Source organism: Mus caroli, unplaced genomic scaffold, assembly GCF_978045245.1.
Source record: "Mus caroli unplaced genomic scaffold, Mus_caroli_1 scaffold_1, whole genome shotgun sequence".
Taxonomy (NCBI): Eukaryota; Metazoa; Chordata; class Mammalia; order Rodentia; family Muridae; genus Mus; species Mus caroli.
Window position 1 is genome coordinate 94,517,475 of NW_028227256.1, and position 18,321 is coordinate 94,535,795.

At 38.9% G+C, this 18,321-nt stretch overlaps 1 protein-coding gene across 10 annotated transcripts in view; it reads right to left on the reverse strand.

The window, feature by feature from the left end:
- Nucleotides 1-18,321, reverse strand: part of Pam (peptidylglycine alpha-amidating monooxygenase) — a 271,195-nt gene that overhangs the window by 154,851 nt on the left and 98,023 nt on the right. For 9 of the 10 annotated variants that reach the window (XM_085839864.1, XM_085839854.1, XM_029480198.2 and 6 more), the window contains exon 2: nt 92-492. In XM_085839864.1, coding sequence (XP_085695990.1) covers nt 92-192 — 101 coding nt within the window. In that variant the 5' untranslated portion in view covers nt 193-492. Of the gene's footprint in view, nt 1-91; nt 493-1,450; nt 1,469-18,321 lie in introns of those variants that run through there. The other variant, XM_085839850.1, reaches the window with a different exon arrangement.

Below are 18,321 nucleotides of genomic sequence, written 5' to 3' on the forward strand. Positions count from 1 at the left end.
TTCAAGTGACTACATTTCTAAGGAGCATGCACAGAACCCACCCCAACCTCCTTCCTCCAGTCTAAAGAAAACAAACAAGCCAAACACGCACCTCTTAAAGACAGAAAGTGGGCTTCTGAAGGCCAGGCAGCTACTCTGCAGGGCGAGCAGCCCCAGCAGCAGCAGCAGGCGGCTGCGGGCGCGTCGGGCCATGTCCGCGCAGACCGGGGCAGCGGGCAGTGGCCGGGCCAGCGGGAAGGCAAGGCTGGCGGCGGCAGCTACTTCATGGCCCCGGGCGAGGGCGATGCGGGGCCAGCCAGGTCCGCTCTGTCCGCTCCGGACGCGTGGGAAGCGGCTCTGGAGTCCGCTCCGCCCGCCCGCGGGAGCCGCCCGCCCTCCAGAGCGCCCGGAGCCGGTGCAGCCACAGGGCTGGACGAGCAGAGTCCTTATCGCTCGCAACGCCAGGGGCTGTGAGGGCTATCGCGCAGACCCGCGTCAGTCATCATTCGGAACCTGCAAAAATAGAAGCCGATAATGGATGACTAACACATTACAGCATTTGTCCTCAGCAAATCCCAGCTGAGGTTCCTTAATACACCAGGAGTTTCACAAGCTTGCGCCCAAGCCTGGGGAAAATGCTGGTCTGTTGATCTCTCTCCACCCCAGCGACAAGCCCCAGTGACTTCATGGACCCCGAGCAAAGCCCCTGTCCTGCCTTAGCTTGCTCTTCCTCCCCCCCACCCACTCCGGGTTTGTTTTTGTTTTTTGTTTTTTTATTTTACTGTTCCGATTTTTACCTGGTTCTTCACCCTGCCTTCCTTTTCTATCTAGTCCACTTCTCCGGGTTTCTTTATCACTCTCTCATCTCATCAAAAAGAAAGCCATGCTCCAGATCTCCGTTCAATGTAAACAAAGTTATTCACTCAAATCATTGACTAGGGCACAAGGAATAAACCAGAGAGGCGAAGACAAAGCACTTAGAGACCACAATAATCCGGCAGAAAATATGAGAACAAAGGCATCTCATGTACAAGCATAGCGGGGCTACAGAGAAGGGAAAGAGAGAGATACCTTCTGCCTGCACGGACATCTCTACGTAGCAATTGCCCAAGTTCTCAGCATTACTTTAAAACAAATTAAAACTCCACAGTTAACATACGCGCTTTGCAAATGCCCATTAAAAATCTGGCATCTAGTATACAAATCAATAATTTCTTCCTGTTGTGGCATGTATCCCCAAAGATATCCTATCCTACATAAAGTTTAGAAACTAGTAAGAGAATTGGAAAAAGGTGGGGGAGGAATGGGAAGGGTCTCAGCCATCCTCCAAATGAAATATATCTAGAAATACTATGGTTAAGAACTTTATATTAATATGAATAAGCGATATGAGGGCTCAGGGAAGGATACCTCAAAACTATGGCAGATTTGTTAAGTTGAATAGTTTTATGAAAAAGAAATAATTAACAACCTTTAAAAGAAGGTGCTAAATCAAGGTCCTCTTATGTTTCTTCCTCCTCTCACACAAGCACTGTGTTTCTCCAATATGAATATTCAGCTGCAGAAGGGTACACAGCTGTCTTCCACACTCAGCCTGCAACCCTACTATCTCAGTAAGGAAAACAGAAATGCACCCCTACTGGACAGATTCCCATGACCAGAACAAATCCCAGGCACATACAAATACCAAAGGGGTGATTTTTCTGGAAGATGATTTTCTGGAGCCTTAATTAAAGCCAATAAAAATGTGCAGTCTATATTTTGCAAACACCACCTCCCTTACAGAAAAAAGTGGCCTGTTTATGAATATTTCTGGCTAGTGTGAGAGTCACAATCCTATCTTTGTCCACTATACTGTGCTTTCCCCTCTTCCCCTAGAGTTTAAGTTTGTATGCTTTTTCCCTGGGCTAATCTTTGTCAATATACTCAATGTTAACTCCTTCAGGCTTAGGGGAAACTTCCCTCTGTTGTCTGCAGAAGCCACACAGAATATGTGACATTCCACATGCAGCTCAACTAAGCTAAATCCTAGGACTCCAATAGGCTAAACTCTAAAATAATCAAGCTTAGACTTTAGTAGTTGCAGTGAACATTTTTCAGATTAGGAGTTAAATCTGAAAATGATAGTCGGCATTAATTTAAAATATTACATGCACATTGTGAAAATAACTTCTATAAAATAGAGTTCTAAATGTTTAATCCATATTTATAAATATGGCCCAGAGAATACCAAATCAGTTGATTTGATGAATAACAGTAAATAACAAAAGTCGGGAGCTGGGGACAGTTACTTTATGGCACAGTTTATGCTTAGCAAGGAGGGGGCTCTAAGGTCAATTGCTAGTACAAAAAATGAATGATAATTCAATAATTTAAACATTCTCCTCAATAATATGTTAGCTTCCAAATTTCCCTCTATAACTCATGGTATAGTGAAGCTTATGCCGTGTGTGTGTGTGTGTGTGTGTGTGTGTGTGTGTGTGTAAAAACCAAGAACAAAACATGAATTGTAAACTGAATGATATTCATCATGGCCAGCACTATCTAAGTTAAACACCACACACCATATATAAACAAAAATTTAACGTTCAACTACTTCAGGGATGCTGGAAGCTCGCAAGCATCCAAGGGCCACAGGTGATCTGCATAAGCAATGGTGTTTTTAGAAGACTGTTAATGTTTGTTTGAACTTTTGCCTTTGGCTCCCTGTTTGAAATCAGCAACAAAAACCTTGAGATGTCCTTATTCTGGGTAAAGGAAAAGGTCTCCTGGGGATGGGGACATTAATGTTGAAGGCTACACCAGTGTCTTAGTGCCCAAACAAGTACAGTCCTGTCAAATGACAATGGAGAACATTCCCTGAAATTCTCTTTTGAAAAGTGTATATATTAGGAAAGGAATTTTGTTTCATTCAGAACAGGATTCAAGGACAGTCCTTGCTTGAGCTGGCAAGGAGGCTTGGTATTAAACAAAATACTCGAAAACAAACTTATTGTTAAAATTCTGTAACAGGTGCACACCCTTTAGTACTAACCTTGGAAATAAAATTCCACTGAACTCTTTGATTGATTTTATTACCTTTGATGTCCCTAAAGCATCCACTTAAAGAAAAGAGAAGAGAAGCTGTGGGCAGAAGCCCAGATGGTATTTGTAACCATAAATATAATACCTTTTACTATAGAACTGAAAGTGAACTATGATTCTTAAATTTTTCAAAGATGCGATACACATTATAATATGACAATAAATATGTTTAACTACTACCACTTCATTTTTATTTCATTATCCTTATTAATGTAGGATATAAAGGATTTCAGGTTTTTTTTCTCTCAAGATGTTTAAAACTCACATTATATGTTCCCATGACAATACTTTTACTCATTCCAAACTACTTAATTTTGTATAATGCACAAAACACTATGATCTGTGTTTGGGTTTGTTCATATGACTAACACTAAAAGGAGCCGGTAAGTTATTTCAGAGTTAAGAACTTCACACAACTGATGGAAGCACCAGTCTCAGAAAAGACCATAAAAGCGACTCAGACATATGAGAAAGGGAAGTGTCTTCAAGATGCAGTGTTGGATGGCAACTTCAACAGAAGGCACAGCCTGGGCGTGCCTGGTACAGCAGACAGCAGAAGCCAAGGAGCCCAGGTGGGAAAGAGGACATGATGTGTTTGAGATGCAGTAATAAAGACTGTTTCCTGGAGACAGCCAGCCCAGGCACCCCATTTTATCTGTAATATAAAGCACATATACTGTTTATACATCCATAATTTCACCAGGCAAGGATGGTTTACAGTTTATGCCTGTATGGGTTTTAATTCTAGAAGAAGATCATTAGGGAGTAAGTTGGGACTGCAGCGGAGGACCATAAAACTACCTGGGGTCACTTTCACTGCTTTTATTTAACAAAGATAAAAGGAAACCCTGAAATCTGCAATTGGTTAAAGACTCAGAGAAGCATACTGACCATTTGTTCATGGATTAGGATACTCCGTGAGAGATGGGGAAGAGACTGTGGCTACTGAGAAGCTGAAGGAAAGCTGTCTGGTGTCTAGCTCTATCTGCCGGAGTGAGTACACGGTCTTCCTAGGCTTTAATTTCTTCACTGACAGAAATGATGGCACCACCTACTTCATAAGAGCTATTCCAGGAATAAGTGAATTAATCTCCTAAGGACAGAGCTAAGTGTGTACTAAATGCTCGCAATTATTGCTGCTCCAAATACATATTCAGCGCCTTCACGTTGAGGACGGTGATAATCAGACAGATAAATTCCCGGTTTTACAGAAAGTGCTTTCTTGTGTCGGGAAAGAAAAAAAATGAAAACAAAAATAGCTAGCAAATTATGAATTTCATTTACTTTTCAGGAGATTGCCTGAGGCTAGAAGGACATGACTAAACAGACTAAACGATGCATATACATTCATACAGCATATGGATTTCTGGGAATTTCTTCTTGAACAAAATTTAAACCATGAACACAAACATGTCAACAACGGTATTTAATAGCACTGTTCACGATAACAAACAACTAGATGCTTTTATTAGTAGCACTGGAAGCCACCTGAATGTATATCAAAAGCAGACTGGTAATATTTTTTAAAAAATAAAACTTTAAAAGCATATGAAGGTATTCTTTTTAAAGAGACACGTTTCTTTTTAAAACTAAGAGCATTTTATAATATACTGTTTTAACTTTGCATAACTAAAAAAATTAAGAATCTCAGAGAAGTATTGCAATTATAGAACAAAAATCTATTTTCTAAAAATATTAAAGATGAAGTTTTTGACCTTCTGACTAAACATGCCTAGATATTTTAGGGAGATTTCCATTTTAAAATGGGTACATCTGGACTTATGAGATGCCATATCATCTAAAGGACCTGATGCTAAGCCTGGAGACCTAAGACTTAAAGTCTCAAGACCCATATGGAGTAATCCAGCTCTCTACATGCATATGCGCGAGCGCGCGCGCGCGCACACACACACACACACACACACACATATACATACATACATACATATATACATATACAAATAAATAATCCAACTTAAAAAACTAAAAAGTACTTCCTACTATGTGGCTAGCAATCAGTGCTAGATATTGGAAGGTAAAATTTCCCCACTCCGTCATCTTTTAATGGCTGCTTGAGTATCCTTAACAAATGGCAGCGGGCTTCTCCCAGTGTAGTCTTTATGATTGCAGCACCAGAAATTTATCTATAATATGCCATTCTATTGGTCATACAGATGAGCTCCACCCCTGGAAGCTTTCATTTATACCAATTTTTGTCTAGCTAAGACCATGTGCATGCTGACTGTTTTAAAGTCGTCTATTCACCAGTTAATATTTTCCCTTTTAATTAATGTTTTTGGTGAGGAGGTTATTTTTGCTTCATAGGTAACTTTTTCCTCAGACTTTCAACTTATTTACTTCAACTTATTTTTTTTTATCACAATGGCCTTAAGGTTCTCTGTTTTGTTCAATAGGTTTTAATGTTAATTCCAATCTTTTAAGTACATTGTCTTGATGCTAAATTGTCTCAGATGTAGCCCTCTCTAAAGCTACCTTTGTGTCTCTTTGCCATTTGCCCATGATTCTTAGAGTAGTAGTTCTTTCCGCTCTTCATCCTTCTTGACCTTTGTTGACATCCCAGAATGGACTGTTCACCTTATTTGGATTCTGATAGCACCACATGATTTACTTGACCCTGAAATGTCCTCCACAGGATATTTTGGCACCACTGGAAGGTGGCAGAACATTTATCTTTAAGAGGTAAAGACTAAAGGGAGTGTTGGATATCTGAATGCATGCTTTTGAAGCTGATAAGGAGAAACTAGATCTTTTCTCTTTCTATCCTGTGTTTTTAGCAATGAAATAAATGGCTGTGCTCTACAACACTCTCCCTGAGAGGTTTGCTGCCTTATAGCAGGCTCATAAGCAACTGGGCCAGTCTACTGTGGACCAATGCTTGACATCTTACAAAGTGATTGTTCCAGACATCTGATACACTGTCAGAAAGCTGACTAAAACACCATGTCCCTAATACAACCATATCCATGTGTCCTTCTTCCTGTAAGCTCTATGACCTGACACCTGTCCTATTGCTTGAATGTCTATCTGCTGTACTCCACCTAATGGCTTTGGGATTGTACTATTCAGGAATGAAAAGGAAGGAAGTTAATGTTGATCAAGCAAAGTATAAAAAGTAAATGGATATATTTAAAAATCAAAGATACTCTAACTTAAAGGATTGCATTTCAAGTAATATTTTTATACAAAGGAGTTAGGGGGCTACCACTCTCTGTTGACATGCTGTTGTAAAATAAATTTAATTTTCATCATCTAGGCTAGGGTTTCTTTTATAACCACGAGAAAACACAACCATATGTGCCTTTAAAAATATCTTATTGAATGAGGTTCTTCATATTTCAATGTATAGGTTGCCTTAGAGTTAGGTGATGTTTAAAGAAAGCAACAGCCTTTTACTTGCTTAGGAAGATCACAGACTAAATGCTATGCTGGTAATACAGCTGTGGTGCAGTGTCCCAGAAGCTCATCACTATTAATATTCGGGCTGAAGAATCCTCTGATGTGCCAGGCTGTCCTTTGTATCACCAGATGTTTAGTCATAGCCTTGGCCCTCACCCACTAGAAGCCAGCAGCATTCCTCTGAGCTGTGGCAACCTAAAATGTCAACAGACATTGTCAAATGTCATCAGATGGGTAAAATAACCCTGCCTGAGAATTCCTGTTGTAGTTCATTAAGATGAAGTTTAGTTTAACTAATGCAGTGTCATTCCTTTTAAATGCACATAAAAGTCTAAGAATGTGTTTATGAATACAGAGCTTCCAAAGACTATGAAAACAATAGAAAACATTTATTTCCATGTATGCTCTCTATTGAGTATATATATATATGCATTGAACACACACACACACACCACACACCACTGAATTCTGACTTTGAAGATTGGGTTTTCATTCCTCTTTTACAGATGAGGACTCTGAGTCTCAGGAAAAATTAACTTACTGTTTTATTTATGTTGCAGTAGAACTTGGAATCTAATCCTGACTGTTGAATTTCAGCATTCATGTTCTTAAATACCATCCAATACAAAACAGACCTTTCACATTTATAGGGCATCATCAGTGTTTATTAAGCAATTATTCTCTCCAGGTCCTCTGCAGTAGGCCCTTAATCATAATTCTCAGTAAGGAAGTTTTTGTGGCCATTCCTTTTTTACAGAAGTGGAAACTGGAACATGGTGAGAACAGGCAATCCCGCTCAGGGTAGACAGTCAACTGCACAATGTAAACTAGCCTTCTACTCATTCCCTCAGTGGGAAACAGTGAGATTTCCTCTACAACCTTACAGACATTTCTCATTTAGCAACACAGGAGGAAACAAAGCAAAGGCAAATGGCTATGCCTCAAACATGATACAAAAATACATTCAGTTTGGCTTACAAGGGTCTTCTCAACTGTTTCCCAAATCAAAGTAATGGTTGCAAAATTTCACATCAAAGTCAAATTTCTATCATATCCACCTGATAACAATCAGCTGTGCTAAGTAGGTTCTTTTGTTTGTTTTGTTTTGGTTTTGTTGTTTTTGTCAAGTCTTTCTTTTAGTCAGGCTGGCCACAGGCTGGTCATAATCTCCAGAGCTCCCTATATGCTCTTGGACTTTGATGTCAGGAGTAGTTTTCACTATCACAAGGCCTGTCTGCAACCATCATAGTATTTTTTTTCCCCATTTGCTTTTTGTTTTTTTGTATTTTTTTATACCTAGCCCACTTATCCCATTTACTACCCAATACCTTAAAATCATTTATGCTGTGATCACTGATGTTTAAGGTTCTTTTCCTTATGTAGCATGGGAAAAATTCACCCTACATATCCATAAAGTTTATCATCTACAAGTGCTATATCAATCCCCTCATCAGTTCTTTTTCATTAGCAAGACACCAGATGGTCTTGTATTTATTTTAGATTCATGACCTTTAATATGCTGCCACTCTGAAATATCCTTTGCTTGTACATCAAAATGGGCTTGATATCTGTTAGAATATATATGTTTAAAAGCTCCAGAGGTATCTGTTCAAAAAATATATTTGTATGGATGTGTTACCTGTCAGTAATAAATCTGATGGACTATGGCTTAGGCAGGAAATATGTGGGATATCTGGGAGGCAGAAAGGATTCTATGATAGTGTCAGGTGCAGGGGATTAGCCCTGGAAGATGTAAACAGTACAAATACATGGTGCTTGAGTATGGGTAACCAGCCATGTGGCAGAAGGTAGAATAGGTTAAATGGGATATTTTAGTTATGATCAAGTCAGAGAAGAGCCTAGCTATATGGCTTAGGTATTTGTAAATATATTTTGAGTCTGAGTCTTATTTTTAAGCACATGGGGCTAGGAGGAAGAACCGGACGTATCTTCTACGGGTATCATTCTGTATGGGAACACTGCATTTACAATTTGCCAACTGTGACACATATTTGTTTGCTCGTTTACAGGATCTGTACCAGACGCCCTTGAAATAGGTTTGATAGTCATCAAATGAGTTGGTTTTGTAAAAACTTACATGGAGAAAATAGCAAAAGGTATAATTCTTAATTAACTTTCTCAGCCTCAATTAATATAAATGTTACTTGTGATCACACAGGTATCTAATTCCCTGCCAACAAGCAGCACTATCCTGCAGCTCTATAGTCTGCTCTGGTAGGTTCTCAGGAGACTGCTGACCTGCACAGAAAAGCATTAGCAGTGTGTAATGTCACAGAGGTGGCATCCTTACTTATCTGTCCACCAGGCACTTTATTGGTTTTTAAGCATAGAATTTAGTTTTGGGAAAGTAAAAACAGCTGCAGCTGTCACCTTGCTCCTCTTTTAAACATCCTAGCTGAGTGAATAGACAGGCTGCTAACTCTGTTTCACAACTATACCATACAGAGCCTTCAGTTCTAAGTGATTTCTGTCCTAGACCAAGAGGTAAACAAGGGTCAGATTCATAAGCTGTCCTAAACGACACTTGAGAAATTAATAAACTTACTTCTTTGTCTTTAGTGAGTTTACCAGGAAGTCGTTTGTAACTAATTCCAAATGAGCTGACAAAATTTCAAATGTCAATTTGGTTGTTTCAATGAAGTATGAATCACCGAGTAACCCACTCAGACAGGTATTAAAAGATTAAGATCTTTTGCATTAATACTGCCGTCTTCTTCTAAAGGTCTCTGTGTTAGCAGTTTCTTCTGCTTTAGAGAAAGTTAGATTGTCATAGTGGGAGGCAGCCTCTTGAGTTTAAAGGCAAATGTTAGTATGCCAGGCCCTGAGGATGTGATGTGGAGATGAGGACCTGCTCTTCTTGTGATCCCTTGCCATTAGTCAATGCATTTTTAATGAGATTTTTATGACTTTTCCTATTTATTGTTCTACCTTCATATGCATAGTTATTCCTGAAGCACTGACTTCTTTATTTTGTTAAGTGCTTCCCAAAACGCATCAGAGGCAGGCATTCTAGCTGCCCATTGGAGACTGGCTTAGACCTAGACCCTGCTCTTAGAGAATAAACATTCTTTTCCTTTAAGAAATCTATTGGAAACAATAGTGAATTTTCTTTTGCTTCCTGTGTTCCTCAGAAGGATTTTCTTTCCTCCCTCAGCAGTGAATGGTGTTTGCAAACGACTCTTTGTTTTCATTTCAAATGTTTGAATCCTCACAATAAAATACCCATAAATACAGCTCTTCCTTTTACAAAAGTTTTGGTCTTCTCTTCTTTAAGTTTCTCAGCTGTATAATTACAGTGTTCAAAGTGAAATCTATAATCTTATAGTTCTATTACATAATTGAAAGCTTATGGGAGTTTTTCTGAAAGATCATGAAAGAACATCAAAATGTTTTCCTCTTATATAATTCTGTGTAACTGGGTTTACAGTAACCTAAAAGGATTAAACATAATATGTACTACACAGTGCCCACTCAGTCTCTCAACTATGCAATCTGAATGGCATTATCAAGTATATATAGTTAAACACAGTTGCTTAGAAAACATAGAAGCTACAATAAAGTCCAGATTAATCACCAGATGACCATCTGAAGTTTTAAATATGCAAGTCACCAGTGAAAGCATAATGAAGCAGCATGGGGAAAGATTTTAATTTCTGGTCCATATTAATAACAGTTTTCTTTGATCAGCTCCCCCAAACTCCCCATGAACTATCAGCATAGAGCTTCATAATTTTCTTCTGCCCGAAAATGATCAAAGCATTCTTATATTTCTTTGATGCTGCTGCACAAACAGGCGGTGAGTTTATTCCATTGCTAGTAAACTATTTCTTGCTGTCCTGAGCTTAGGAAGAAGTGGCTTACTTTCACAAGGTACTTACAGAATGGCTTTGCTCTTCCCCATCTTTAATCCTCTTTACAAGGTCTCCCAGAGAGATCTGCAATATACCTGGAACTAAACTGAGAGCTCCGAAAAGAAGATGCCCATGAGCCTACAAGCTCATGAGAGACCACTTGGTGCAGTCCAAGTGGTAACTCCCCAGACACAAACCTGGGCACACCAAGTTCATCTCCATCTCCTCTCTGCATCGCTGAAGCTATAGTTCTGTTCTTGAGTAATTACAGGGTTTGGTTTTCGAGTTTTCTTGGAGAAATGTGAAGTAGTTTCAGTTTCCAGTTTTAACCAAAATAAGAATGAGAAATGTGAGATCACATGAAAAAGTGATTACTTGTATTAAAGAAGAAAAATCCTCTTAAACATGAGGACGTTTCAGAATCTATACACTAAAGAAACCATCCTATAACAATATCTAACATTGCAGTGTAGAAGCTACAGAGGCAGTGCTTTAAGTACCTTGCACATATGATGTGTTTTGAATTTCACAATATCCTGCAAATGGACTCACTATTATCTCCTCCCCTTTGGATAGGGAAATTGAGAAGTTTAGAAACTTGGTGCCTGTGGAAGGAGAGACATATGGACTGAAATTCAGATTTACACAAATTTAAAGGCAGGAACTGTTGTCAACCACCAGGTTACATTTCTGGTATTATATGAAAATACATAAAAGCTAAATGAACAATAACTGATTCAGCAATGTTCCTAAGTGAATTCATATTTTAAATCATGCATAATTAAAATCAATAGTACACCTAGGAATAAGACATGCTAATTGTTTCCTATAGTTAATTTCACCCACATTCTCTGGGAATTTGGGGAGGAAACGTACTAGTATGAAATATAGGGCAAATGTCTTAGAACTGGAGTCTAAAACATGGTTCCAAGTCTTATTTTAGCAATCTACTTCACATGGGCTAAAAGTGAGGGCCATGTCCAATTGCCCATCAAAGGGCTCTTGAAAGAGACAAAACAATTGGGGCCAATTCTGAAGAATAAAGCACCAAGGAAATCATAATCTAATATTAGGGTTTTGGATGTGACTTTATCAGTAGAAATATAAAAATCTCTCTTTGATCTTCCCAATTTAGCACTGTTCATTCTGGATCTATTTATAGCTTATCTTCAAGTATCTTTTCAGATAGTAGAACAAGTTCAGACAGCAGGCACTTTACAATTACTGAAGAGTTGAGAAAAAGCATGGTTTGACTCAATTCAGTTATCCTATTGTACACACACAGACAGACAGACAGACACACACACACACACAAGCAAAACTAGATGAGTGGGGACAAATACAGTAATTTTGTCCACTAAAATTTCAACTGAAAACACGTGATTAATGTAGTCAATATTTTTTTCCAATTTATATTGCAAAGTATAGCCCTCAACTTTCAACCGTTGTGATAAAATTCTACCTAACACAAACAACTTAAAAGGAAGATGCTGAGGTTTACGTCCCATCAGCTGGGCCTTGGCCTCATCATTTTGTATCTGTGATAAGATGTCTTGGTGGGAAAGGAGTGTCAGAGCGGAGCTGTTCCCATGACATCCAGGAAGCAAGCAGACGGGAGGAAGGGTCACCACCACCCCCACAGAGGCCTGCCCTTGGCGACTTACTTCCTGAACCATGTCCTCCCTCCGAAAGTTGCCACCACCTATCAAGAGCTCTACTAGCTGAGAACAAGCTTTATCATTTAGTTTTTGGAGGGCATTTAAAACCAAGGAAAACACTAAAACATTATTAACTGTGTGTGTGTGTCTGTGTGCGCGCGTCCACATGTGCACAAGAACTGACTGGTAATTAAGTCACAATTTTATGTTTCATGACAAACTCTATAAACGCAGACTCACAGATCTGACCAGGCCAAGTAAACTGCAGTAGAGGAAAACACACATTTATATTCCAAACCCAGTTAGGTATTTCTGGAACAAACAGAATATAGAATGGTGGACCAAACTAGGTTCTTGGGGCTTATATGAGACAAGTGGATTCTTCTAGTGAAACTCACCTATCTCCTGAGCATGGTACTGTAGAATAAGGCATTTTACATTATGCAATGTACTGTATGGCAACTGACAGAGAAGCACCAAGTCTCATACGGGTGACATCCTCTGTGATTCCCTTGGTTCTGCTGACCCGAAGCATTATTAAAGAGATGGATCACTTAAATTGTTTTGTTGAAAACTGGTTGTATGAAATGGATTTTTTAAAATCAGTGTATCTGCACAATTTTAATCATTTTAAGTTTGCTTCCCTTTATAATTCCAACAGTATACTTTTAGTAATCTGGTTGGGTTCAGACTATTTTGAAATGACACATGCCACAGATTTATTAAAAATGGAAACTAAAGGGATTTTATAGATTTAAATGCAAAATTCATAAGTATAAAAATTATGGATTTAGAAGAGTTCATATTGTTATGTAAAAGTACACAAAAGGCTGCGGATATAGTTTCATAGTTCCAGAATGTACAAAGCCCTGGTTTGATCCTTTTTAACACCAGAAAGGAAAAAAAAGAAAGAAAAGGAAACTATAGACATTTTAAAAACTTTAAAAATTTTGTTGATATAAATAAAACTACAAGTTTTCAGCAGCCCCCACAATCAGACCTAACCCGAATAAAGATAAGGAAAACTGCCTATTTATAATAACATTTTCAGAGACTTCTTTGTCTTTATTTATTCAACATTTTTGTCCTGTGCTTCACAGCATGTCATTTGAAGTTATAAAATCTAGTGCAGAAGACTACCTCAGTGACTCAGGAACCGACGTTCCCTGAGATAGCAGCTTCTAGATGGGCTATATATAATCAAACATGTAACTAGAATACTCTGAATATACTGTACTGATTTCTGCTCTTTTGACATCAAGGAGTGTTGTTTTGTTTTGTTTTCTGGTAGCTTCATCTACGATTAAATACAAATGATAACTGAAGTGATAAAGATGGGCCAATGCTAGTAAGGTGTGAGACAAACACTTCAAACTATTCATGAAGTAAATGAAAGTCCTCATCTTATAAAATTTGCTATATTTCTCTTGAGGATCACAGAGGTATTTTAATATATTCCATAGTATTAATTGTTTCAGTCTGAATTAGCCCCAAATCAGTATTTTAAGATGGTCTGGTTCATTTCTTGATCCTGAAATTTTATGGTTATATCCTCACCTTTTCAAAAATATTAAAATTTTGCTCATATCAAAGGGGCCAACACTTTAATTAGTACATTCTTATCTTCGTCAAACACTAAATTTAAAAGTTAGAAAAATGAATGAATTAAGCAGTCATGCTATTAGCCTGAAATACTAAAACATAAAATTTCCCTTTCGTATGCTTTTTGAATCACTATTGGTACAGCAATGTAATGAGATAAAGGTTCATTAATGCTTCCTTTGTTATGTGAGATCAAAACACACAAGAATGGAATTTTTTCACTGAGTTACAATTATCCTCCAAGGACATAGCAAATGAGCTATTATTAAAAAATCTTTAATTATGTAAAATACTCCAATACACAATCAAAACACTTACAGATGCAAACTAAGCATTTCAGTCCTATTCCTGAAACCTTTTGTATTTGAATTTTTTCCTAAGAAGGAAGTCAACATTAACAGACAAAAATTCTACATAGAAACAGTCATGTTTGTCCATATAAGACTGTATGATTTAAACTGACTGGTGAGTGTATCTGATTAATGAGCAGAGAACTCGACAGTCAAGTTTAGGTCTTGGAATACCATAGTACCATTCCAACAGCAGCTAGATCATCATGTCAGTACATTATTGTTTTCCTAAAGTGAATCTGTTAATGCTAACTCGCTCCTTGCACTCATGAGTTGTTGTTTTTGTGTTTCTCTTTTGCATAATTCACTAAGGTCTACTCTCAAATAATTAACTCATCAAGTCAGCCTAATATAGGGAGAAGAATATCAGAAAACATCCAAGAACATGACTTGTCGTATGCCTCCTTAGCAATCTTTTTTAAAGGCGTATAGTATGTCTGGGGAGCTGTGGACAACACTAAAACCATGTCAAAGGAATGAACTATGAACACATTATGACAATTCTGGTGTTTGCCTTCCTGTGGCTAAATTAGATACCCTAGAAACCAAATAAATGTTTATATCATTGATGGATATCATTATATCACCCCTGAATCTGGGTGTCAGCCCTCTATCTTTGACCTGTCAGTTCGGTGTTAATGAAGCGTCACCATTTCCCATCACTGTCCCCTGCCAGAGGCTTCATCTGGTGGCAGTGAGAGCACAGTTTTCAGGCTGCGACCTGAATTTCATTTCCCTCAACCTTCCCCACAGAGTACTCTGGATCGAAGGTCTAGTGGCAGCTAGCTGCCATTGCTCTTCTGTCTCCATGTTCCTCTTCTTCATATCAACACTCTGGGCTTGCTCTCCCAAAGATTAGACTGGACTTCCCCAACCATCTCACTTTTGTATGCCACTTGTAAGAAATACCAAATATGAGTCTTCTCTATAAAATGTTATAAAAAATCTGTATTTAGGACAAGGAATTAAGGTTATATATATATATATATATATATATATATATATCCTGAAGCTTGTAAGACTTTTATGTAAATATTTTAATACACCTCTCTTAAGAAAAGCCTTTATTTACAAAAAAAAAGCCCATTGTTATTTTCTAGGCATCTGATGGCCTGGAGCAGAGTGACTTTTCAATTCTGGGAGCATGACCCCTTCCTCCTTCCTCCTTCATTTCCTGTGCTTCATGGAGCATGACCCTTTCCTCCTTCCTCCTTTAATTCCTGTGCTCCATGGAGTACGGCCCCTTCCTCCTTCCTTTTTCATTTCCTGTGCCATGAAGCATGACCCCTTCTTCCTTCCTCCTTCATTTCTTGAGCTCCATGGAGCATGGGCTCTTCCTTCTTCCTCCTTCATTTCCTGTTTCCAGAGGAGCCAATAAAGACTATGAGGTTGGACCCCAGCCAATAGGGAAAAGACACAGTCACCACCCGAGTTAGTCTGAAAATCAAATGTACTTCCTATCTCTGTGTACTTGCTCCTCTGAGCACACTATAACTCTTGCCTTGTCCAGACACTTCAGTTGAAGGTTCAGTCTCTTTCTTTGAGATCCTGAACTTATTTACGACACAGAGAAGCTATTTAAGGACTGTTAACCCAAAATATGATGCTCGGTATGATAATTTGTTACAGGATATTTGATCATACTGTGAACCTTAACACTGTGTTGTTTACCAGAAAAACCTGTTTCTAGTTGTGGTATGGCCTAGCCATAGCACACACCTTTAATCCCAAACAATGAAGGTAGTGGCAGACAAAGTGACAAATCAGAGAATGATTTGACAAAAATGAGTCAGAGAATACCCAGCTCTCACCAGAACACACAGGAAAGAGAGGCTACTTTAGCGGGTACTACAGGAAAGAAAAAGAATGAAAAAGAGAGGAGGCAGTTCTCCTCCTGGCAAAGTTTTATAGAAACAGGTTGAAAAGAGAACAAGCTAAACACAGGTAAAAACAGAATGAGCCAGAGAATGAAAAGGAGCCAGAAGACTAGAACAGATTGCCAAAGTTAATGTGAGGCCAAGCAGAACAATTTAGGAGAGGCTGAAAGAGAAGCCAGAGTGAATCAGTCAGCTTGCAGAGGAGTTTGAAACAGAAGAGCTGAGTTGGACCAGCCAGCCAGAGATCAGAGCAAACTAGGAAGGGACGATCTTACTCAGCAGCAAGTCTCAGAGGCTGAAAACATTCTAGGCCTAGATAAGGTTGTACAGAGGTTAGAAGCTTCCAAGACTAGGCCTAGGTTAGCAGATGGAGGCAGTAAACATCCAAGATGACCATAAACAGACAAATAAAAGATACATTTACAACAATTATTTGAAATTAAAGAACTTCATCAGTAAAGGTTGGAAGAGACTTCCTCTTGCACCCTTGACTGCTTAAAGGCAGAAAACCCTTAAGATCCCTTGTGGATAGCTCTGGGGCTAATTATATTTGATGTTAATACCTTTCTCCTGTGAGTGGTTGTGAACAAGGAATGAGTCAGCACTCAGGTGATTTCCTGTAAACCTGCTTCCCACCTTCATTTGTAAAATAAAGGAGAGCTGATGATTGGGCAGATAAAAGGGAAGGTGAGTGGAAGGTGGGGAGAGAGATGGGGAAAATGGAAGAGAGAGAGGACACAGAGGAGGAGGAGGAGGAGGAGGAAGAGGAGGAGGAGGAAGAAAAGTGGAGCAGAAGCACATGGCCTGGAGAAACCACAAGTTCTAAGGGGTCTCATAGATGTAGAAGATGGTAGTGTAGCGGTAGATCTGCCCAATCTAGGCACACAGCATGTATTCATATTAACTGAGTCCTGTTGTCATTGCTGGGGCATATTTCAGATGGAAAGATTTACCACAACAATCCCTCCCTGCTTCTTTTAAGGACCAGAGTCTGCCACAAACGTGGTAAGAGTTTTGTAATGCACTCTTGATTTGGGTCCCAAAGAGAACACTTTATAGATCACTGGGGGCTCTGAAGGCTAAAAACAGACTGTTCAAATCCACACAGACACCCAAGTTTACTGCTCTCGAAACCCCTACAATCATTTACCACTCCCCTGACTTTCCTTGTTGTCCTGCCCATTAGAAACAGTGTCACAGGGTTTCTGAGTATTTCAGGCTGAATGATTAAGGGCATTACTAAGGTCTTCCTCCATGCTCTGTCATCCTTTTCAGTTTTTAGACATAAGTGAACACGTTTTTGTCCTAGTTAATAATTATCATTTTGTTCCACCAAACCTTCAGAAGGGAGATGGGAAATATGTCTCTATCCCAACATACTGCATCTCTTGTAAAGGAAACATCTGAACTTTTCACATCTATTGGAATTGGAGATCAGACTGAATAAAGAAATCACAAATACTAGCCACCAAATAACCCTGCGACTTCCTGTGGTGAAACAGGAATAGGATGGGACCACTTTGAAGCCTCTGCTGTAAACACCAATTTGTAACTGATCTGTACGTGGCGTTGCCCCATTAGCCTGAACCTAGACTCATTATAGAAACTGGAATTTATAAAACATCCAAATATTTACATGAAAAGAAAACAGTGAAGCAGAAGAGACAGATAACTCTATCAGGGAAATACAATTATCTCCCAACTCCTTGGCAGGATCGAGAGGCTCATAACAAAGTATCCACAAGTCACCAAGAAGCCAGTGTGTAGAGAGAATATCTTGTTATTGTATGGATGCTTCATGTGTCAATTAAGAAACCTGTGGCCTATAGGAGAAGATAGAATAGAAGGTAGGAGATCTGGGAGGAGAAAGAATTCTGGCATAGAGCCAGGTGCAGGAAGAGTCATCAGGAAGATGTGAGGAGGATGGACGTAAGGTACCTGAGCAGAGGTAACCATCCATGTGGCAGAATATAGATTAGTATAAACAGGTTATTTTGAATTATTAGCTAGGTAGGGAATGAGCCTAGCTATATGGCCTAGGTATCGGGCCTTGAGTCTGAGTCATTATTCCAGGAGCTTGGGATGGGAGGAAAACAGCCCGCCTTATAAAACATGGGTGTAGATTTCAAGAAGTATCTTTATTTCTACTTCTGCACCCTGCCTGCTGAGATCTGGTAGTCATTCTTCTTTAACCTAGTGAGTACAGAGCCTCACCCAGCACCCAGCCCCTCCAAGTGTCACATCCAGGCACCAAGAGAAATCGTGTACTCAGTAAGTGCTACACAAATTAAGAAGAACAAGCAATACAAAGAAATATACCTCGAAGTCCTTCAAGGTCACACAATCAGGTTCAAGAAAATTGGGATATTTATCTATATATCTATATGGATATATATGATATACATAGGATGTTTGGGAAATAGGAAGCGATTATTTTCAAATGATCTTTTAAACTAGAGTATACATACACTTAAAAGTACTA